The 22,797-nt window shown below is 46.8% G+C and overlaps 1 protein-coding gene across 1 annotated transcript in view; it reads right to left on the bottom strand.

The window, feature by feature from the left end:
• Window positions 1-740: 740 nt before the first annotated feature.
• Window positions 741-22,797, bottom strand: part of arhgef40 (Rho guanine nucleotide exchange factor (GEF) 40) — a 33,027-nt gene continuing 10,970 nt past the window's right edge. The window contains exons 5-27 of the mRNA XM_034614927.1: window positions 21,533-22,694; window positions 21,069-21,307; window positions 20,796-20,984; window positions 20,194-20,308; window positions 19,572-19,665; window positions 19,374-19,460; window positions 18,609-18,725; window positions 17,525-17,623; window positions 17,247-17,398; window positions 16,213-16,351; window positions 15,083-15,202; window positions 14,654-14,845; window positions 14,012-14,530; window positions 13,536-13,909; window positions 12,997-13,246; window positions 12,420-12,509; window positions 10,130-10,336; window positions 7,992-8,171; window positions 7,706-7,886; window positions 7,219-7,329; window positions 5,380-5,489; window positions 3,396-3,439; window positions 741-2,943 (exon numbers count right to left, since the gene is read on the bottom strand). Of these exons, the coding sequence (XP_034470818.1) occupies window positions 3,413-3,439; window positions 5,380-5,489; window positions 7,219-7,329; window positions 7,706-7,886; window positions 7,992-8,171; window positions 10,130-10,336; window positions 12,420-12,509; window positions 12,997-13,246; window positions 13,536-13,909; window positions 14,012-14,530; window positions 14,654-14,845; window positions 15,083-15,202; window positions 16,213-16,351; window positions 17,247-17,398; window positions 17,525-17,623; window positions 18,609-18,725; window positions 19,374-19,460; window positions 19,572-19,665; window positions 20,194-20,308; window positions 20,796-20,984; window positions 21,069-21,307; window positions 21,533-22,694 (4,754 nt within the window). The 3' untranslated portion in view covers window positions 741-2,943; window positions 3,396-3,412. The remainder of the gene's footprint in view (window positions 2,944-3,395; window positions 3,440-5,379; window positions 5,490-7,218; window positions 7,330-7,705; window positions 7,887-7,991; window positions 8,172-10,129; window positions 10,337-12,419; window positions 12,510-12,996; window positions 13,247-13,535; window positions 13,910-14,011; window positions 14,531-14,653; window positions 14,846-15,082; window positions 15,203-16,212; window positions 16,352-17,246; window positions 17,399-17,524; window positions 17,624-18,608; window positions 18,726-19,373; window positions 19,461-19,571; window positions 19,666-20,193; window positions 20,309-20,795; window positions 20,985-21,068; window positions 21,308-21,532; window positions 22,695-22,797) is intronic.

The following is a 22,797-nucleotide window of genomic DNA, read 5'->3' on the forward strand; positions in this document are numbered from 1 at the left end:
CACACACACACACACAGGCTCTCCAACCGCCCTCCCCTGCTTTAGAGAATTTGATCCCTGGAACTATTTGATATGGCGCTGCACTGTAGTTATCTAATCATTCTGCTTTCCGTGAGGCCCGCAGGAAGCGGCAGAACAGCTGGCGTTCGCAGACGAGACCCCCGCTCGTTGTCGGCGAGCCGGAGGTCGCGAGGTTTCAGAAGGTTAGACCCGCTACAAGTTGGGAGCGCGACCTTTAACCCCCCTTGCACCTCCTTCAATCTCCTCAGAGGCGTTTGGAACTTCCTTCCAGTTTTAATTCATCACAAAAAAAAATAATGAAACAGTACAATTATCAAGTATAAGCATAACATGCATTTCAAACATTCCTTCCAAAAAATGTAAACATCAGGCCGAGTGTGTCGTAGAAAAAGGGAGAAGTTTCTTTACAATAATACTGCCTTGCTGTGGCACATAGAAGTGAGGGGTTCTGCATATGACAATCTATACTGCAGTAAGAATGAAAGATGGTGTTCATTACACTGCCTCCGATATAACGCAATGTACCAAACAGCTAAAGGCTATGAAGCATACGGGGTTTCTCCGAGCCAACAAATTACATATTGATTCAGAAACGGCTCAATAGCCATTTGCAATTTCTGAATTTGGATGCAGATATGAAACGTGCTAAATCTGATAACGGTGACAAAGTGCTGCCGTCGTCCGCAGACACGAGCGTGACCTCCCGCTGCTGCCGACTTTCGCCACCTGATGGTTTCACCTTGTACCTTAAGCGCGGTATTGTTTTATACACGTGTACAATCAAACCAGCGAGTGGACGTCGATTGGTTTTTACCGACCCCGTCCTTTGCCGTCATAAAACATGAGCTACGTCGTTGAAATGTTGAAACCGTTTTCAGATATCTTGTTGATTGTTTTGTTTGTATTCAGAGCTGATGTGTATATTGGAATTTTAAGTAGAACATGTATTTCTATAAATGGATCCTGGCAGAGGAGCAGAGTTTAAGTTGTTAAGTTTAAGAAGTGGTCGTAGTTATTTTTATCTTTTGTTCCATAAGTTTTAAGACACTATGTATATCCAAAAGGAATGGTTCCATATTTTTGGAAAATGTGCTTATTAGCTTAAGAGAATTAAAAGATGGATATCACTGTCCAGTCTCTCTCATCAATATCAAGCTTAAGCTCAAAGTTAGCTTAGCACAACAAGTTGAAGCGGGGTAAAAAGGAAGCTAGCTCTAAGCTACAGCAAAACAAGAGGAAGCTAGCTCTGTCTAAAGCTACAGCCAAGAGTTAGCTTAGCTTAGCACTACAAGTGAACCAGCTAGCAACTGAAAGTGTGTTTTTATCGTGTATAAGCAAAGGCTAAGATAACTTCCGATACTTTTGGCCGAGCTAATCATAGCATGAGTTAAATCGTAAGATTTAGTTAGATAAGTAACCGTTTCCATCTGCTTCCAGTCTTAGTGCTAAGCTATGCTAACTTAATTCCATATTCACCGTACAGTCATGTGATATCATCATCTTACTCAAGAAAGTGCAAACTATTGCTTTAAAATGTAGCTGAGGCGTCACAACTTCAAAATCCATAACGAAAACCAAAAACAACATTTTGGGTCATTAAAGGAAAAACGTCTCTAGGTCAGATCGATCAAATTCCTTTTTTCTTTTTTAAAGAACAATCGGTTCATGTTTTCTTGTGGCAAAGACGAAACCAGTAAAACCAGAATATGGCAACAGATCCACCTTCAATCTGAGAGTGACCCCAATACCTCTGTGTTCACAAATCCACATTGCACAGACACCCATGTTATACCTTTGGCATGTAGAATATGGCATCGTATATAAGAAGGCACGTTAAAGTCATTATCGGTACATGTCAGACAGAAGAACATTTTTAAGTTACACTTTGAAGAAGACTAAATACAAATTTGCCTGTAGATCCTTGTTAATAAAACAAAAACATTAGCTTAAACAGACACGTGAACAGACTTTATAACGATGGGATAGATGTTCATCATCAAGGCGAAGCTCAGGATCCGAGCTCAGATGTAACCTTGCCTGTCGTTTTGTACCAGGCTCTAAAATGGCCACAGTGAGTATGTGTGAGCATGTGAACAGTGCTCCACTGTCCGACAACAATAAGAATGACTGCATGTGTTGAGAGACACTGTGCGTCTCTATCGGTGTGTGTGTGTGTGTGCGTGCACGCTCACGCCACCCCTGCCTCATTTACATAGATGCAATCACACCTAGCCCATGCCGCGCATTTTTTCCTTTTCCACACAGGCAGGAGAGAACAAGTGTAGAGTCGTCCATTCAGCGTTGTGAAAAAAATGACAAAGTCCATAATACATTCTAAATCTGCAATCGTACGGTGGATTTACGCCCTCGCATATTACTTCCTGTTTATTATCAGAGGCTGGAGCATGTGATGCGTCCAGCGAGCCAGCCCGGCAGTCAGTGGTTCAGACCAAGTGGTTTGGCCTAGTGGGAAGCCGCGGGACAGACAATGGCAGCACTGTGTGGCTGAAGTGCCTTTGGTGTCAATGACTCTGCCAGCAACTGAGACTGGCAGATCCAAAATGGCGGAGTGCAGAGAGCCCTGCTGGTGCTCGTCATGCTCTAAACAGGGGCAGTTTTGATCCTTCTCTTTTTGGGGGGGGGGGGGGGGGGGGGGGTTCAGCTCTCTGTTGGTTTTCTTTCATATCGGAGGTGGGAGGGTTAAGACGGGGGAGAAAGCAGTGCAGCGCTGCTCCGGCTAATCTGCTGGCATTTTATTTGTTTTAAGGGGTGAAAGGGGAAGGAGAGCAAACATGTGGGAGAAGTTCAAACAGAGTCCGACGGGCGTCCTCCTCCGTCTCCTCGCTCCCTGAAGTCCAGCTCGGCTTCGTCCACAGGTGGAACAGAGATGTTCGGGTCGTCAGAAAGTCCAGGGTCCAGTTTCTGATCGGAAATAAGTTACGGGAGGAGAGGGAGGAAGCAAAAGAAAAGAAAATATTAACAATCCTGCAAAGGGAACTATGTGGTCTTTAGTGAAAGGTGTAAAATCAGCAAGTGGGAAGGGAGGAGGTCAACATTAGCTTCAGATAGACTGTAAATAAGATGGACGACAAGTCTCAGCGTCCTTAAGCTGCAATATCCCGAAGAGTCAGGGCAGTAGAGGTGAAGCTGTGAATCATGATGCTTCACCAAGATTTAGAGCATCACATAACTGAGAAACGTGTACTTTGACTTTTTGGTTTGGTCCATGTCCCATCTACTAACATGGAGGAGGCCGCATTTATGACCTATACTACTGCCAGCCACCAGGGGGCCATGGAGAGGTTTTGTTTTCACGTTGTCCATCTTTATTTACCGTCTACGGGGGTGGGGGGGAAACGATCAGGGGAACTTACTGTTGTTGCGACGGCAGTTACACGGCTGTGGAGGGAGAGTGACTCTGAGGAGGAGAAAAGAAACCGTCACATTGTATATTCTGCACTAAAGTGTGCATGTATACGTGTGCACGGGCGGCAATCCCCCCCCCTCTGTTGTTGAATATGTGCATATCGCTGTCTGTGTGTTTGCCCTCATCTGTTTGGGCTGCGTGTGTCCGTCTGTCTGTCAATCTGCTTCGAGCACAGTCTGTTTGCCAATCTGTCAAATTCTGTTTGCTAGATAAGGAGATTGAGAGAATGTCTGTGTGTGTCTGTGTGTGTGTGTCTGTGTGTGTCTGTGTGTGTGTCTGTGTGTGTGTGTGTAGACAGAACAAATTAATTTTAACTCTATCGTGGCGATGCTAGTCAGGTATTTCTGTTTACTTACAGCTGAGAAGATGCTTTCTGTCTTTACTTTACGAATATATATAGAAATACTTTGCATGGGAATTGTTGACTTCATCACCCACGCTGATAAAAAGATCTAGCTGACGCGTTTTTTTTAAGTTTTATTCACGTTACACAGCAAATGGGAATAATTGTGCTTCATTATGAGTTAACAATACAAAACGTGGGGAGGAAAAAACCAGCTAGCGTTGTGTGTTTCCTTCATCGTACGTCGTTTGATGTTTTAACAGAGTAAAGTGGATATGACGCCAAAAAGGAAATGTCAGATTTCTCTGGGTTTTAATTTGGTTATAGACATTTTGGATAATGATTATAGGTCCAGCTGTTTATAGACATTTTATTAAAGAACTGTTATAAGATCTTTAAGTGTTATATTAAGGATTAGTTTTCTATTTTGCACAAACATATAACGCACAGGAAAAGACAAAAAAAATGATTGTGCTGGAAAGAAAATGTTAAAACTTAATCCGTTTTAGTTTTTTACCCTAAAAAAAGAAATCATGCCCGGAGATCAGGCAAATTACTGCTGATTAGAAAATGAAATATTTCAGGCATCTGGGGTCAGTGACCATGTGATTACAACATCTCCGCTTCAAGTCCGGCTGGGAAAGTTGTTGTTGCACGACATCCCTGTTTCATCTGCCCTCATTTCTGTACTGTCCATTACTCAATCGTGCTGTCGAGAAAAAGCTGCATCAAGAAATATAAGAGCTTCATAAGATATAAGATAAGATAAGATAAGATGTATGAGTCCCACACCGGCTGTGGATCAGAGGTTCTCAACTCAAGCGTTTGTAGATTCATCCAATGAACTGATCATGATATGTGGTGAAAATATTTTTCATACATGTCTAATATCTTTCTAAGAGCTTTGTGTAAAAATATAGGCGATAAAATATATATGTCAAATTATTCTAAGGGTTGATTTAGGGGGGAAATTAGAGAAGTCCTTAGTTAGGAAGCGAACGACACGTAACTTCAGAAAAGTGAAATGATGAATAATAATACATTGATTTATAAAGCACTTCTCAAGTCAGGGTTACACAGTGCTTCACAAATAAAAGTAAAAAAGCATTAAAAGAAAACGAACACAGTCATAAAAGAATAAATTAAAGAATAAAAACACTAAACCTGTAACAGAGAACTTCAGCATGACCACCCATCACAATAATAAAAATAGATTCCTGTAGAATCAGGGACTGTGGGACGATGAAAGTACGTTTTAAGCTTTGATTCAAAGGAAGACCCAGGACAGGACGTTCCAGAGCCTCTGAGCTTTTATTTCAAAATCTCTGTCTTTAGCCAAAATACATAAAAGCTGATTATCAACATATTGTTGTAATTAAATAGAATCATTAGTGATATACGTTGCAGCAGCCTCAGGACCCTGCATCCTGATGATTCCATCACAAAGTCCTATCACTTCCTCTCTCCTTGTTTTACCCTCCGCACATTTCAAATTTAAATCAAACACAAGAGACGCGTCGAGTATTTTCTCCAAATAGAAAATGTTTCCAGTCCCTAAGGAATCGCTCAGACGTGTTTTAAAGCCCACCTGTGAGTAACTTGTTGAGCCAGAGCTTCTCCTGGGGTCCCTCCCCGACGCCGGGGATCCCCCCTCCTTCTGACTGCCCACGGAGGAGGAGTCGGAGCAGCTACTGTGGACTGAGGGAGAGAGAGTGTGGATGTGTGTGTGAGGGAGAGAGAGAGAGAGAGAGAGAGAGAGAGAGAGAGAGAGAGAGAGAGAGAGAGAGAGAGAGAGAGTTAACAGACACACACACACACTCAAAATGTATATTTGTCTCTTTTTGCTTCAGGTGGTGCAGCAACACATTGAAATAATGACACCATCCTGCATACTGGCATGATTTGCATGCATGGTTCGATTCCCATTTGCATCGTGTGTGTGTGTGTGTGTGTGTGTGTGTGTGCGTGTGCGTGCGTGCGTGCAGTATAATGTAAAAACCCCTGTGCCACAATGTTTTGTTGAAATTAAAAATGGAGGTGGTACGGGGAGAGACAAAGAGGGGAGTCGGAGTGAGGAGGCAGTTTTCTCATCCTGTTCAATGAATTTCTAACACTGTGTCCCAGAGGACAATTCATGCATTGAAATCCTGAGCCGCCGCACTCAATGAGACCCCTGGTGAGCGGTACGAGCATTACACCGCCGTGTGAATGGGGACTCGCTTTGGCTCCGGGGCCACAGCGGCCGGCGGAGGCTGGACGGAGGCTGGACGGAGGCTGGACGGAGGCTGGACGGAGGGTTGTGGACCAGCCTCTCGTCTCAAAGAGGAACTCTGAGCGTAGAGTTCTTCAGTGACGGGGATCGTGTTCTGCAACCGGCCTCTGGTGCTCCGGTTGTAGTTTGGTCCATTCTTCAGTCAGAATAACGTCTAGATTTCTATTACCAATAACGTTAGATTTCTATTACTCCTTTTTTATCGCTGTTCTTCACGGATTCTCAGATAATAGACAACATTCCTGCTGATTTGGTTCATGTTCCTCCTTCGATATCAAACATGTACCGATGTTTCTGATAAGGTTTAAAAAGCTGAGATCTTCTGCGATTTAACACAAAAATACCACAATCTTCGTGGTAAAAGTCTTTTATATTAATTCTTATTTCAGATTTTTTTATTTACATTAACAATGGACTTAAATTAAACAAATTCCACTATCTATAACTATATAATTACTGTGTATAAATCACATCTTAGGTACAGAATGTCAACTGGCTTCATATCATCTCGACTCAGGAATAAGAAACGCACAAGATAAATCTGCAATAAGCATCAAAGCAGCTTGTGCTCATGTTTCATTGATGAACTTCGTATAGAAACGGAGACAAAGTCAGTTTCACGGAGACGAGAGTGAAGCTCGTGATGGGATTTGATCACAGCTGCAGTAGAATGTGTTTCTATAGTCAGGCTCCATATTCTCTGCAGGCACGTCACAGCGCTTCAGAGATTTCAAAGTGTGAGACAAATATCAAAAATTCATAGAGTAGCTGGGGGGGGGGGGCGTAGAATTGAAATATTTCATATTTTATACATGTATATAAATATATATTTTTATATATATTTATACACCACATTAGCTTTGTCTTTCACATATGAAGAACACAGCAGGAGATCGGCCGAGTCAGACCCCAAGAAAGAATCATCCAGGCGAGGGGGGGGGGGGCCTGGGACGTATAACACACGTCTTCTCTTGTTACTAATTTATCTTGTCCCGACATAATTACACTGGCGATAAGATTAAGGGTCCGGTTAATGATCCTCAGATTACATTTAAGCTTTAAGTGCATTTCTCCAGTGCTTCTCGGACCTGAGGCCCCCCCCTCGTACTGAGCGAGTGTTCCAGATGCTCCAGATGTGCGTCGCGTGGTGCTCACCTCTGTCGTTGAGACTGTAGATGGAGTCCAGCTCTGAGCCGGGAGTTCCAGTGGCGTCCAGCAGCAGTTTACTGGAGATTCCCATGCACAGGGACTCCTTCAGGCACAGCTCTGGGACGAGGACAGAGGGAGGAGCAGATTCGTTTCTATACACAAACCAAGCTTTTGCAGGATGTGTTTATGTGAAGCTTGTTTCAGTCTAATGAGCGAGTGCTTCAGGTTTTTGGCAGAGGGTCAGGAAGTGGCTCTCACGGGTAAAACACTGATTGTTGCTTTGTTTTACTCAATGCTCGGCCCTTTTCTTGTCAGAACCTGGCGCCTACGTTACCCATAATGCACCTCAAACACTTCAGGGTGAGTTAGCCTCAGGAAGAGTTGAGCTAAGTCAAGTTAAGAACTTAAATATCTGTTCTACACTTCATCTGGAGCGCCATGCAGCGAGTCCTAGTGCTGAGGTGTCAGAGGTCAGAGGTCGCACCGACTGTACCTGTGTTGCTGATGGCGTGAGTCCACAGCAGTTGTGCGATGTCGTGAGTCCAGGCCTCCCTGCCCTCCCGGTCCTGCGCCTGCAGCGTGACGCAGTCCTTGGTTCGAGGAGCCTGACGAACCCAAACTTCAAACCTCAGCCCGTCGTCGCCCACTCGCTGAGTCAGACCCATCTCACCCGTCTGCAGGGAGACGACACGGAAACGTGAAGTCGAGGTAACGAGATCAGAGGCAGACGTGTGTGTGCGTGTGTGTGTGTGTGTGCGTGTGTGTGTGTGTGTGCGTACCTTGATGCTGTGTTTGTAGCTGTAGGCCGTGCGTCCGGGCCCGGGGCTCTTCTGCTTGGTGAATATGACGACGTGCTGGTAGAGGAAAACGTTCCTCGCGCCCGCCCGCTTCCTCCGACCTCCGCCACACACCATCAGCTCGCCCTGCCGCACCAGCTCGCCGCGCTCCACCACGGGGGTCTTACATTACACAACACACACACACACACACACACACACACACACACACACACACACGTTAGGATGCAGTCGTCTTGTCCTGAGGCCGAGGCCCCCGGGTCCTCATCTGCATGTCTGTGTTGATTTCTATCTTAAGAGGCCGTTTAAGTAAAATACTGTTTTCATTGCCAGTTAACGTGATTGGCTGCAGTATGGGTCATAAACCAAGCCTCCTCCATGTTAGTGGATGGGACATGGACCAAACAAAACGTGGTTTCTGTCATTTCAGTTAGTTTTTATCACACTTAAGTGTTCATGTTTCTGTAAACACCTGCTGTAAGTTCTTCCTCCATCACCTCCCCGAATGTTCAGTTTATAGCTTAAAGACATTTCACTACAGTCTCAATTCAAGCACAGAATCATGACAAAGGAGAATTATTACGACATTGTGTTGCGCGGTGACACATTCCCTCGTCTTTCTGTTGGATCTCGGTTCTAATTGGCCGCCTGACTCACGCCTTTTGTAGAAATGTGACTTTATTGTTCGTAGCAATTACAGGGTTGAGACGTTGGGAAGCCGCTGCGGCTCCGACCAGCGGCAGGGAGAGGTTGATGGAAGTCAAACGTTACGTAACGCTCCTTTAAAGACCCACGTACGAGACGCACAAAGACACACAAACAGCAAAACACGACGACAAACCGGCTCACGCTCGCTCGCACAGTGAAATGAAAAAGGGAAACAACCGGTGACAAAGAAGTTAAATCTCTAGAGAAGTGAGGGTCACGATACAAGTGATGCTTCATGCACATTCTGAACACCCACATGCACACCTACACACACACCTACACACACACACACCTGCACTTCACAGGCATTTTACTGCAGCAGCGGCGTGAAGTGAAGTAGCTCAATGGGAGCGTTTGTGCCGCTGTGATCCCCCCCCCCCCCCACTCACAGGGGGGGAGGAGGAGAGGGTCGTTCTGTGTGTTTGTGTGGGAGAGAGTCCGACATTTGTCACGACCAGCTCTGAACCACACGGCTGTGTCAGAGCGGCACAATACAGGCCGAGTGGACGCGGTGACACACCGATAAACTCCAACGCTGTTTTCTGAAATCCACGTCAACAGCAGACGGGTTTATTCGTCCTCTTTGTGTCTCTCAGGGTCCAGTTTGTTCATAGAGTGAAAAACGACTTCATACAGGCAACGTGTGCTGGGAAAAACCAAACCAGCACTAAAACGGCTCATAGAGACCAAGAGGTTTTATTTATTTTAACGTTTCTTGTAACGTTGGCTTTAGGATTAATAAGGACTCGGATTTTATTAATGTGTTTCATACTCTATGAATGAAATGAGTGTGTGTGTGTTTTCATCTTGTCTTTGATGAGCTTGTCCAGACGGATTCTAATCATCAACTTCATCAATGTGCTGATAAAGAATTGAATTGAAGATAAGTAGATAAAGTAAAGCCAAAACCTTCTGATCACCCCCTGGTGGCTGGCTGCAGTAATGTCAAATACATTTTCTTCCCAATGATGTTTTTTGTCATTTTAAGTTTTAGCCATCACACTGCTGTTTGTTCATGTTTTATTAATTTAGATTTTAATTATTTATTTGATTTATTTTGAAACCTCATGATTGACAGCTGAGACTGACTCGTGATTGGTCGCAGACTAAGAGAAATCGTCCGTATTGTGACGCAACGACGAGCAAACCTCCCGTTATCTTCCAGTGGTCGATAAAAATAAAATGCAAATGAGGTTAACCTAAGAGAATATTATCCAGAATTAAAAACCATTACATTCCCTTCTTCAAAGCGTCAAACTGTAAATAACGAGCTTTAGATAAAGGGAATAAAAGTGCTAATGATTCCATCTCCTCCTCTGGCCCGACCTCATCAACATGATTTAGCTCCTCTCCCCCCGAGGAAAGAAAGTGGGACTTGATTCACACTCGTAAACTGGGACAAGCGTTCTCACCGGACATCCGACGATGAGGTCACTGGCCCTGAGGTCCTCGCCGTGCCGCTGGGCGTGTCTGAGGATGGGGAGGGCGGAGTCGGAGGCGGCGTTGATCCCTCCCAGCTCCTCCAGGGCCTCGCAGTACTGCTCCAGCCTCTGGGTGGGGGCCTGCAGGCAGTGGGGGAAGGAGAGGGGGGAGAGGGGGGAGGCAGCAGGGAGTTTGGACTGCGGGGGGGGGGAGAGAGGAAGAGGGGAGGAGGAAGAGGAGGAGATATGTCAGACGTTGCCAACTTTCACTGTCGTCTCGAACCAGATTCGAATATAAACTGCAAACAGCCTCACCACAGGCCAAGAAAACACTATACAACTAAAAGTAATGCAATAATCATAACGTATAATATCTAAAAGAACTTTACATAGTAAGGTGGAGACTTTACAATATTTTAGAGAAACACAACAGTTGTTTCAAACCTGATTCAAAACAATAACTATTGATATAAATGTACATCTTCACATGTAAGATGTACATTTACTCTGCATTCTGAAGTAAGAAAAAATGATCAAAACAAGAAACTTTCTATCGGAGACCAACCTCTTGTCTTTTAGGGTTAGGGGGTGAAGACGTTGTAGTGGAAAATAACTAAGTGTGGTTGAAACCTATTTTGTAGTTGAAGAGTAACTTTTTGCAGACCTGACTTTTATGACCTGAAGTGTTTGTGACCTTTATGACCTTTCTCTATACGTGTTTGACCTTTCTATTACTTATTGACTGTCCAGGAACCTAATGGAAACGTATGCAAATCATTTATTCCTGTGTTTTAATTCCTGTCTCAAACTTTGCCTACAGAACCAGTCTGAACTGGCTCAGACCATCAGCCTTAGTTCTCCTATATAAGATCCTTGCATTTGACTGTTCTCCATCTTCACTGAGATCCTGTGACTCTCTGTGTTCATCCTTTCTGCAGAAAGCTCAGATTGAAATACACAAAGATAAATTTGGTGTTGCAGCCTCTTGTATTTCCAGATTTCCATCACAATGTCCAATAACTTAATACACTTTGAAAGTAAAGCTCATTTTGGTCTTAACTAGTCTTCAGAAATACTTGATTAGTTATTATTAAACTATATTTTTTTAACTTATTATCTTAGTTCAGATTCTATGTTAAAATAGTTAGAAATCTTACAGTAAAATCTATTTTCATGTGAGGAGCTGCTTCAGTATCATCTCTATAATTTCAGTTTTAGTCGTTAAATCGTGACGGACACAAACTTGATTTTACAGATGTTGAAACCGCGTCACGTCCTCCCTCTGGCGTCGTCCTCACCAACATGTGGACGCCGCCTCACACACGCTGCTGCGGCGCTGTCGTAACAATCATGGTGTGATCACCATCATCCTCTAACCTGAGCACCGGGCTCACATCCATCACCATCACAATCACCATAAAGCATCCACATGACACACAACGTGTTCCAGCTGCAGGACCGGCACGCACTGCCTCCTGGTGGTGACTCGCTAGAACCGCAGATCTTCAGCTCTGTGGTTGCTGCTTTCAAAGTCGTGTTAGAAATCTCACAACGCGCCGATGTCGTTAATTGTAGCTTGCACGAGCTCAAATTACTTTCTCGATAATCCGCCTTTAATTGGCTTTTCTCGTGTACATTAAACATGTAATTAGCTTTACTGTATACAGCTCGGTTTTTAATTGCTGCCACTGGTGAATAAAGCAACTTTAATTGGTTTGTGCTTTTTTTTACTCATGATGATCTCACACTGGTTTAACAGATATTTTTGAAAAAAAGGAAAATAACCAAATAGAAAATGTACGACCCTGAATCTCTTATTATTTATTATTATCTCCTGTGCACGGATTCAGGAAAGTGCAGCAGCTTTTCTCTCATTGAAATCATGACTGAAATGAGTTGAGTCCAGGAAATGTTGGATGAGGTTTATTACAACAATCATTTGTATGATGAAATTATGAAAGTCGTTTTTTTAAATAATTTTTATAATTTTGAATACGTTTTCTATTTTCTATGTTATTTAAAAAATGTTCTTTTGTTTTATCGATAGTTTATTTAATTTATTGGTCCTTATGTGCGCTTTACTTTTAGTTTTAATTTAATACGACTCTTTTTCCTACAGAAACCTCTGAGGGACTTTCAATATAAGTCCGGTAAGATTGTGGAAAACACAATAAAATAAATATTCCTTGGAACAAGTTGAGTCCTCGTAATGAAACTCTTCTTCTGAAATGTCTTCAGCATCACAGGCTGAACCTGAGAGCAGCAACATGACGAGTCTCACCTTGAAGAAGTCCGCGGCCTGTGTGACCAGCGGAGAGTCCAGTTCTGGTTTGGTCCTGATGTAGTGAGAGTACTGAAGAAACCGCTCCCGCTGGGTTGGAAAAGAAGACGTTGAATAAAGAAGAGATAAAAGTAAGTCAATGAGAAACGTAAGTAGGAGTTTGATGTGTTGTGTTAAGAAAAATCTTTTTGCTTTTTTCCTCAGGATCAATTAATAGAGAATAAAAAAGTACATTTTCTTCTGTATTCTATAAAATGTCTCAAGTCACAAGAAAGAAAGTCTGTGGACACTTGGTGTAAAGTTGATTTAAGCTTCTCTACTAATCTATAGACTGAATAAAGATGGACGACCCCGTTTTAATGGCATCAAAATTTGAAAATGTTTTGTTTGTTAATTCATTTGAAGTGTATTTTGACTTTTTAGTTTGGTTCCTGTCCCATCTGCTAACACGGAGGAGGACCTATAATGCAGCTAGCCACCGGGGGGCGATCGGAACGAGCAGTCACGTCGTCCATCTTTATCAACAGACTACGTTCTGTTCCATATCTTTGCCGCCACCCGACATTCCTGCACTCACGTATTTGCTGAAGCAGTCCTGTTGCAACAAGCTCTGCACGAGAGCGCCCTCCATGGCCGGGAGGAGGTTCTGCGAGTGAAAGGAGCTGAGGCCGGCCCAGTTGGGGAAGAGGGCGTCCGCCTTCCCCCTGATGGAGGCCGGCGTGTCCGAGAGCTCCAGCAGAGGGAGGTACGTCTCCTCCACGCCCTTCAGCACGGCCACGTACTGCCTCTCTGAACTCAGCATCCGGCACCACAGCAGGTACAGCTTGCTGAGGGACGGAGGAAGAGGAGAGAGGGAGAGAGGGAGTTGATGAAGAGGAGGACGAGTGCATGAGAGAAACAAATGTGGGAGTAAGAGGAGACGTGGGAGTGAAGATCAAACGGTCAGAAACGATGGAATTATCTAAAATCTTTCTAACACAGACTTCAGTTGAGCTTCAGTTATCCAGAAAAAGGACGAATCACTTCTCTGAAGGTCATGAACTCTTATTTCCTCACTGGGAACCACACACCCACAGGTGGCGTTCCAACAAACAGAGAAGAAGAAGAAGAAGACACCTCTGAGGAGTTGAGCCGGTCCGGTCTGTCCCCGTCTCCCTCTCCGTCCTCCCCAGCAGCACGTGTTGCCGCGGCGACCCCGTGTGGTCCACCACCTCCTTGCTGCTGACCTCCACTCCCCGGATCAACACGCCTCCTCCCGCTCCGCCCCCGCCCCACCCAGGTATAGCCGCAGCCATGCCGGTGGTGATGACCGGGTCGGCGAACGCCCGTCTCCCCAGCCAGGACATGGGGGAGTTGCGGCTCGACCCGCTCACCGGAGACTCGGCGGGTTTCGGGGTGGCCGTGCCTCGGCGGGGGGCGAGCAGCGCCTGGAGGTCGAAGCTCGGGTGGCGCTTCCTGGGCGGTTTGGGAGGGAGCGGCGCCTCTGGGGGCTGAACGGAGACGGATTGGTTATTGAAATAAACCGACATGACAGAAGAATAGAAAACACAATATATCACAGAAACACATTTTCGATAACAAATCCAACTCACGCTCTTCTTCCCAGGATTCAGGAGATTCTGCAGGAACTTCCCTCCTCCAGCTCCTCCTCCGTTTCCTCCCCCTGCTCCGTCTTTCTTATTCCCTTTCTCCTCTCCTATCTTCAGGGTGGAGCAGGTCTGGGGCCTGAACAGCGACGCCAGAGATCCCCAGGACTGCAGCCCCCCCTCGCTCCCTCCGGCCCCCAGCCCCCAGTCGCCCTCTCCCTCGGGGCCCATCAGGTCCCACAGGCTGCTGGCCGACGGCGTCTTGGGCTTCCCCTGGCCCGGATTCTGGCCCCTGTCCGACTGGAGGAACCGCGGTTTGACCTGTGCTACCGTCCTCTGGTAGCGCTCCACTGTCTGGGTCCAGAAGTCCAGCAGCGCCCCGCCGCCGAGCTCCAAAGCCAGGGAGCGGGCGTCCTGGAAACGTGACGGGGGGATGGGAGGGAGGGAGGCCAGAGGGCAGGTGTTAGAGGACGAAGAGGAGGAGGAGGAGGAGGAGGAGGAGACGGCATCACACCACTGGGTCGCCTGCACAGGACAGAGAGAACCAGAGTTACCACCCTGTGTTTGTACGTCTCCACTAAACAGTTAAAGTCTCATACTTCAGATAAAAAGTGAGGTGTTGATGACGTGAGACAGATGCTGCGTCACCTCGGTCAGCGTGGACAGCAGCCTCTGCGTGTTGTCCAGGGTGGTCCAGCAGTCAGACAGACAGTGGGACATGTCTCTCAGCTTCTCCCTCACAGGAGGAAGTCGGATCTGGACGTTGCTCAGACCCGCCCAGTCCAGCTCGCACCAGCTCTCCAGGACACTGAGCACGGACAGAGTCTCGCTGTGCAGCTCCTGAAGGATTCAAGAAGATCCAGTGTGAGGCCTGTGCCTGGAAAACCTCCGGAGGAAATCATGACTGGAATAACTCTGACGGAAATACACAACGTCCACATCAGCCCGCACACAAACGCACCACTGTGGCCTCAACGCACATCTGTTTACAACTTTCCCTCATTGACTCCTCACGTACGTTGAAAAATGACAAATGTCGTACACACGATTCCGTGGCGTTAGCTATCGAACACTCACATTCGCCGTCTCTCTGAAGGTCTTAAACTTCTGCTGCTTGAGGGAGAGTCGGCTGAGGGAGAGAGGAGGGTCCTTGTAATCCTCCAGCTGGGACTGGACTCGCTCGATCTCCTTATCGCACTGTGGAGGGAGAGGGGGGGGGGGAGGGAGAGAGAGAGAGAGGGAGAGAGGAGAGAGAGGAGAGAGGGAGAGAGAGAGAGAGGGGGGGGAGAGAGAGGGAGAGAGGGAGAGCAGACAGAGAGAGAGAGAGTGTGAGACATAGAGAGAGAGAGAGAGAGAGGGAGAGAGGGGGAGAGGGAGAGAGAGAGGGGGGGGGAGAGGGGGGGGGGAGAGAGAGGGAGAGAGGGGGAGAGGGAGAGAGAGAGAGGGAGAGAGGGAGAGAGAGAGGGAGAGAGAGAGAGAGAGAGGGAGGGAGAGAGAGAGAGGGAGAGAGAGAGGGAGAGAGGGAGAGAGAGAGAGAGAGAGGGAGAGAGAGAGAGAGAGAGAGGGAGGGAGAGAGAGAGGGAGAGAGAGGGGGGGAGAGAGAGGGGGGGAGAGAGAGAGGGAGAGAGAGAGAGGGAGAGGGAGAGAGGGGGAAAGAGAGAGAGAGAGGGAGAGAGAGAGGGAGAGAGGGAGAGAGGGAGAGAGAGAGGGAGAGAGAGAGAGAGAGAGAGGGAGGGAGAGAGAGAGGGAGAGAGAGGGGGGGAGAGAGAGAGGGAGAGAGAGAGAGGGAGAGGGAGAGAGGGGGAAAGAGAGAGGGAGAGAGGGAGAGAGAGAGGGAGAGAGGGAGAGGGAGGGAGAGAGAGAGAGAGAGAGAGAGAGAGAGGGAGAGAGAGGGGGGGAGAGAGAGACAGAGAGAGAGAGAGAGAGAGAGAGAGAGACAGAGAGAGAGAGAGAGAGAGAGAGAGACAGAGAGAGAGAGAGAGGGAGAGAGAGAGAGAGAGAGAGAGAGAGAGAGAGAGGGGGGGGGAGAGAGAGAGGGAGAGAGGGGGGGGGGGGTATTACACAAAAACTACTGGACAGATTTCCTCGAAACTTGGTGGAAGGATTTTTAAACATGTTAACAATAGTTGATGGGTCTTGATGATAAAAACCTAAATGTGGTTTCATCAGGGAACCGTTTACTCTCGTCCATTTCCTTCCTCACACACCTTTTCCAGTTTGTCTGCCAGCCCGGCCAGTCGCCCCAGAGCCTCCAGGTCGCGACCTCTCTGGTTGGACACTCGGACGAGCCTGTGGAGGGCGTCGTCCACGCTGTCGTAGAGTTTGGAGGTGGCGGCGAGCGCAGCCCTGAGAGGACGAGAATCAAAGACGAGCAGGTGAGAGAAGTATCTTGTTTTCTCTTTTATAATCAGATTCCAAATGGCTGCGAGATCTCGGCCAAAATCACATATTTTGGCTTGTGGAAAATATGTAATTACGAGGAAAAACCAGAAGCGTTGCAGAGCAGCTGTCAGAAAAGAAGAAGGAATCAAATCAGCGACGAGCCTTCACTTGTCTTTGGCCTCATTCGTGTGCAGAATGAGCCAAAACTCATTAACGCAGAGGAGGAACCGCCGCAGATACAACGGAGTTTAGATCCTGTTTGAGCTGAAAATCGGTCACAAACAAACACGCCGCTTCGCCCTGTCCTCCGTCTCATCCTCCGTCTCATCCTCCTCTTCCTCCTCCAGCTGGGATTCATTCTTTTGGGCTAAAAACAAACAACTTTGTTTTCCAGATGAGGAATATTTTTAACCTATAACTCATCTCCACAAAATAATGCGTCAGCCTGACTTAAAAAGGAGAGAGATGCAGATCCTCCTCGGCCCCTCGAGACCAGGCTGCTCGCGTGTGCTGGTTCGTGCGTGTGAGCGTTTGTCTGATTCCTGTTGTTCTGAATGTCACGGCTTCTTTAAACTAACTTCAATGCAGCCGAGCGTAATGTATATTCAAGCCGTCTCCAGAGCATAACAGCAAAAATAGCCTTTTATTATCCAAGTATAAGCAGACGCACACATTGCTGCTATAAATAAAGGTCGTGGAATATTTGTTTCACTTCTTTTTCAATACAATTCATCAATTCTTTGTTTGGAGATACATTCACTGACTGTGGGAATTTTAACTTTCAAACTTTTCAAACAGTTTTGTCCTATTTGTAAATCGATCATTCTAGTACATCATAGAGAGATAAATCTTTCAGTACCTGCAGTCTGGCGACTTCTGTGCTAGTCCAGATGTGCTATTGGTCAGTCCGGCCAGCCAGGCCCCGCCCCTTTGCTGCAGCTCAGTTAGGCGCTGGTCGGCCAGGACGCTCGCCATCAGCTGTCGGTGTTTGTCGATGCTCAGAGGAACCGCCTGGAGGAAAACAAGAAAATGATTCTGAGAGGTTTCTGGAAATTTGTGACGATTACCAAAGCAAACACAGTGAAATCTGAAATCAGCTTTAGTGTCAGAATCAGTGTTGAGAAATTAAAAAAAGACCTTGATGTTGTCTGGCAGTGGCTCAGTGTCCATCGACTGCAGTGCTTCTCCCAGCAGCATGAGGGCGCTCTCACAACGCTCTGTCAGACTCTCCAGGCTCTGACGGGAAAAAAGTACAAGAAGTTTTACACAAACCGTCCGTCAAGCAAGTTTAAAGTAGGAGCTCGCTCATGGAGTCCATGGGAGAGGTCAGAGGAAGCACAGAGGACAGGAACATGTTTGGGTCTGTTTGGATAACGCAACATAAACTGTCTGGGGAAAAACCCATTAAGAGTCTTTAAATGTCTTTTTTGTTTTGTCTTTTCTTGATTTGTCCTTCGCACCCAGTTCATCATGAATCTGTGACAACGCCGACCACCAGCGGACATCGTCTCGTCTGCCCGTCCTGCTCCCGACACTCCTCCCCCTCTACAGCCTCGCTATCGGTGGTAAGATTTTAAATTTGAAAACTCAGTTGTTACATTTCAATTCCACCCATTTACTTAATTACAATTTTGAAATGTCCTCAGAACAAAAACCTTTCCAGAATTATTTCTGTCAACAACGAATTCCATATCAGAAAATTTAAGAGATGTTAGATATTCAAACAAACATTCTCCAGCTACAGCCTATTATATATTTTAAGCTACATTTGAAATCTAGATATTTGAAAAACTGCAGCAACTCTGCGCGGAAACAGCTTTAATGTAATTTAAACCGATAAATCTGATTAATTTAGCAAAAGCACAGATATCAGTCAACCTGAAAACCCTCAAGTGATCATTTCATGCTCAATTTCCCCCGAAGACCATTTCACAGAACACTCAGGTCAGGAGATCCGGCTGCTTCGGGCTGAAGTAGATCTACCGGGAAAATTAGAAAGAAACTGTGGAGGATGTAGAAAGTTAGAGGAAAGTAGAGTAACCGCCCTGACCAGCGCAGTACCAGTCTACACACTGATGTGAGGTCACTAGAGGCAGACTTGAGATATCATATTTTGCGAGGCCACCGTGACCTTGACCTTTGCCCTTTGACCTTTGGCCACCCCCTCAGCTCATTTGAGAATCCACATTAATCCACAGAAGAAGAACCACGAGGTTCTCACCAGTCTGAAGGCGAGCCAGTCCGAGTGACAGTGGACGAAGTCTCCGTCCATCTCTGTGAGCAGCTGCTGCTTGTCCACAAACTGCTGCAGGACCCCGGTTCCCTGCACCATGTGGATCTAAACACAACGGACAGGAAATGACACAAAGAGTCAACAGAGGAAAGTTTACCCTTCAGTATAAACCTTTATCTTCACAAGGCTTCTCGTGGCTGTAGACACAAACTCGTCCTTCTTGCTTCTGAGAGCCTGACGTAATTAATTTCAGCTTTTTGTTTTAAAGAAAGAGCTGAGAAAGCAAAAGCAAGTTCTCCTCTTCCAGTTCTATCTCCATTTGTTTATTCATCCGCACGGATAAAAGAACCCACCACGGCTCAGCGTGAACATCTTCTGGGCGGGATTCCACTTTAACATGCAAACGTTTTCCGGCGCCAGGTTAAAATACAAACCACATGGCGAGAGGAATGTTCTCATGCCTGAGTGCGAGGAGGATCTCTGCAGATCAACGCAAGAGCATCGAGCTGAATTACCGGTAACATGGGAGTTATTTACGAACTCTATACGAGCCAAACGTATGGAAACCGATTTGCTTTCAAGCTTCAGATACGAGCGTCTGATGATCATCAAGTTTTCAGCAACCGACACAAACAAAACAGGGTTTGTGAAAAGTTACTTCCACTTGGACGTGAAATCAAACTGAACTAAAGGAAAATGAGTGGTTGCACTTTTGGTCCTTGAGTCGTAAACATGTGATTTGCATGAGCTCACCTCTGCTCCGTCCACATCGAGAGCGATGGACTCCTGCTGCTCCTCCAACAAAACCAGAACCGACCCGAGGCCGCCAGGGACCAGCAGCTGCAACATGCACAGAAACACATGTGATGGAGCTACTTGATCACATCTGCAGGCAAATTAAAAGCACACAAGCAAACACGAAGGGCTGAACTTTCATTTTGTTCCTCTCACCTGGAACTTTTGAAGTGCAGCGAGGCAGCGGGCGGAGGGTGGAGAGCGTCTGCTGTCCATTAACACCGTGAGACCTTTGTCTTTGGCTGCCGGCCTGATGAGGACGGACGGACGGACGGAGGGACAGAGGCAGGAGAGCAGGAGTTAGACAAGAACACACTTCTTTTAAAAATGAGACACCTGCAGTTAAAGGTACAATATATAACTTGAATCAGCTCCAGCAAGTTGAAGAGAAAAGCTGTGGATCAGTTAAAAAGACTTAGAGTCATTAAAACATTACATAGTGTTGCTTTAAATCTATAAAGATGATGCCTATAATTCAACCTTTTTTACACTGAAATTACATGGTCGTCTATATTTTATATCATTAAACTTCCTTTGAGCATTTTTCTGGCGCACGTTACGTTTCGCTAACTCCACCTTTTTGGCAAAGTCAGCAAAATGCGAGTCGAGACAAATATAATCATTATGCACTTTTTACAGGTTTGTAAATGAGCAGCTTGACAAGAATCAAATGGAACAACAGGGATTTCATATATTATTAAAGTATTGTGATGTGATCGACACTTACAAGCCTTCATTCTCTAATTATACGTGTAAACCTGGAAGAAGGGGGTGTTACCGGGTGATGCTGTGGTAGCAGGCCAGGACCCGAACCGTCTCGTCCTCACACAAACCCTCCGCTGAGGCGTCCGTCTCCGTGACAACCAGAGCGCGTCCCAACCGGTCCACAGTCCCTGTTGCCCGCGAGCACCAGAGTTAGCGTTGAGTGGGGAAGCCGAGAGAAAGTACAGCGTGAATACAACACGAAAATCAGGAACTACATTTCCCATAATGCTTTTAGAGCTGCACGCAGAAAGTATAATGTTGCCTGAGCTGAATTAGCCATTTTTAAGGTGTTTAAAGGTGCACGTTATAGACTGTATATAAAGATGGACGCCATGACAGCTCCCCAAAATTGAAGCCCCCTGGTGCGTGACCAGTAAAAGTCATAAACCCCGCCTCCTCCATGTTAGCAGACGGAACATGGGCCAAACTAAACAAAGTCCATGTCAAATATACTTTTCCGAAACACGGTTTCTGTCGTTTTACAGGTTCCCAGCCCTGGACTTGACAACAGTGAACAGCAGAGAACAAAGACAACACAACAATGTCAAGACAAACTAAGTAGAAGAAATTTGAGCCGACTCTCCGTCGCACACAATAAGCCTGAAAGAAACTCGCCTGTCAACTTCAGCTTCCCTGACTGGAGGAGTTCTGTGTTCAATTCCCTGAGCCGGGGCGGCTCTTTAAACAAGATGCCGTTCAGTTGGTCGGGACATGTCTCTGCTGACTGTGGCTCTTCATTAGAGTGGTTAAATAGGGATGTGCCGGATTGTCCGTTACAGACGGATAAAGACTCAGCTTCCGTCTCTGTTGAGAGAAAAAAGAGAATATTCAAGATGTAGAACATTTCAAATCTGATGCTTGTGTATAAACGTCTAATTTCCTACAGACCTGAGCCGCTTTTCTTCGTGTTCTCCGCGGCCTCTTTGGTTGCAGTGGGCGCCGCATCAGGTTCGTCAGCCGGTCCTGTTTGTTCCGACTGGTTCTCCTCTGTGACCGGCAGCTTTGTGGAAGTGGAGCTGCAGGTCGGACCTGACGGAGGAGCTTTACTCTGCAGCTTCGAGACCTTGTGGTGCGCACGCCCGGCAGACCTGGCTCTTCCTTTGGCCCCCTTCCCCTTCCTTTTCCTCCTAAAGACGTTTAATAGAAAGTTAATAATCACGCTCTTCGGATATAATGTTCTTCAGAGTGAGGTTTGTATAATCTGCTTCAGGGCTGAATATCTGTACGTTCGGACAATCTGTACCTTGAGCACAGAGGTTGCACCTACGTGTTACGTATCTGCACTTTCATATGGACGTGTGAAGAAGGAAAAGATGAAAGACTGCAGTGAATCATAAGAAATAAATCAGTACCGTGGTGCTCTGAATCCTGCAGTTTTAACTTCCTTTCCTCTGGGACACATCCTGTCCTCCGTCTTTCCTCCTTCCCGTTCCTCTGCCACCTTCGGCTTAGACGAACTCGTTGTTCTGGACCCACTGTTGGTGATGTCTCCACTTTCTGAAACGCCAGTGAATGGTCTCTCTGGTGCATCTGATGTCGGCGTGGTGGCGTCACTGTCACCACTCAGGGGTTTATCAGTGTCCTCAAAGACCGAGTCTGAATGAGATCCGTGATCCGAGTGGCCCTCTACGACATGCTCCACTTTGTGGTTCGTCAACGCATGGATTTCGTTTGTGACCAAACTGTCGCCGCTCTCTGAGTCTTTACTTCTGTGCTCATCTCTGCACGGCTGCGTGAGGCCGCTGCTCTCTCTCTCCTTGCCAACGCCTGGCCTCCTCTCCTTGGATGGGCCTTCAAAAAAAAGCTGGCCGCTTCCTACGCCCCCCGAGTCCCTGCTGGTTTTATCTCCTTCGTCAGAGTCAAGGACAGAGGAGGAATAAGACCGCCTCCCTCTGCAAGGCTCAGCGACTCCTGGAGGAGGCCGAGGCGCTAACGTGTCACCTTTGGGGTTCGCCACGTCTCCTTTGGCACCAAGAACAGCCCGAAGGCTTCCTGACCTTTCAATTCTCCCATATCCCCAAGCTCTGCCCTTTCGGAGTTTGATGGCCTTACTTCTCCTGCACAGAGGCAACGTCTTGGTCTTGGAGATCCCATGCATCTCCAGGTACCTTTGCCGTGGGTCGACCCCCCCGTCAGGACCCCCTCTGGGCTCCAACAGCTCCACATAGTCCCCGTCAAGCTGAGGGTGCCTGGCTGTCCGCCCAAGCCCATCTTCGCTGCGCCTTCGCCGGGGGAGCGCTGACCCAGAGTCCAGGCCGTCCGGTTGTAGATCATCTTCCTCCTCGTCCCAGGACCAGGAGTCCAGTTCCCCAGAGGATGAGCCACCCCAGCCCCCGAGGCTGCTGCTGCCCCCCTCACTGGGCAGGCGGCCGGTTATGGAGCCGTCGTAGTTCGACATCAAGGCCAGCTCCTCCGAAGGGTCGTGGATGAACTTTGGGTAGACGACCTCCTTCCACGAAAGTCGAACCACACCATCACATGTGCTGACCAGGCAGGTGTCAAGTCCTCCTCCAACTACGTGAATAAGAGAAGACAACATTTATATCAAGTACGTTCACTTTAGGTGAACGTTAGTCATAAAGGGTCCTGCTACCAGAAGAAGCTTTGAGGAAAACTC

Source organism: Hippoglossus hippoglossus, chromosome 18, assembly GCF_009819705.1.
Source record: "Hippoglossus hippoglossus isolate fHipHip1 chromosome 18, fHipHip1.pri, whole genome shotgun sequence".
Taxonomy (NCBI): domain Eukaryota; kingdom Metazoa; phylum Chordata; class Actinopteri; order Pleuronectiformes; family Pleuronectidae; genus Hippoglossus; species Hippoglossus hippoglossus.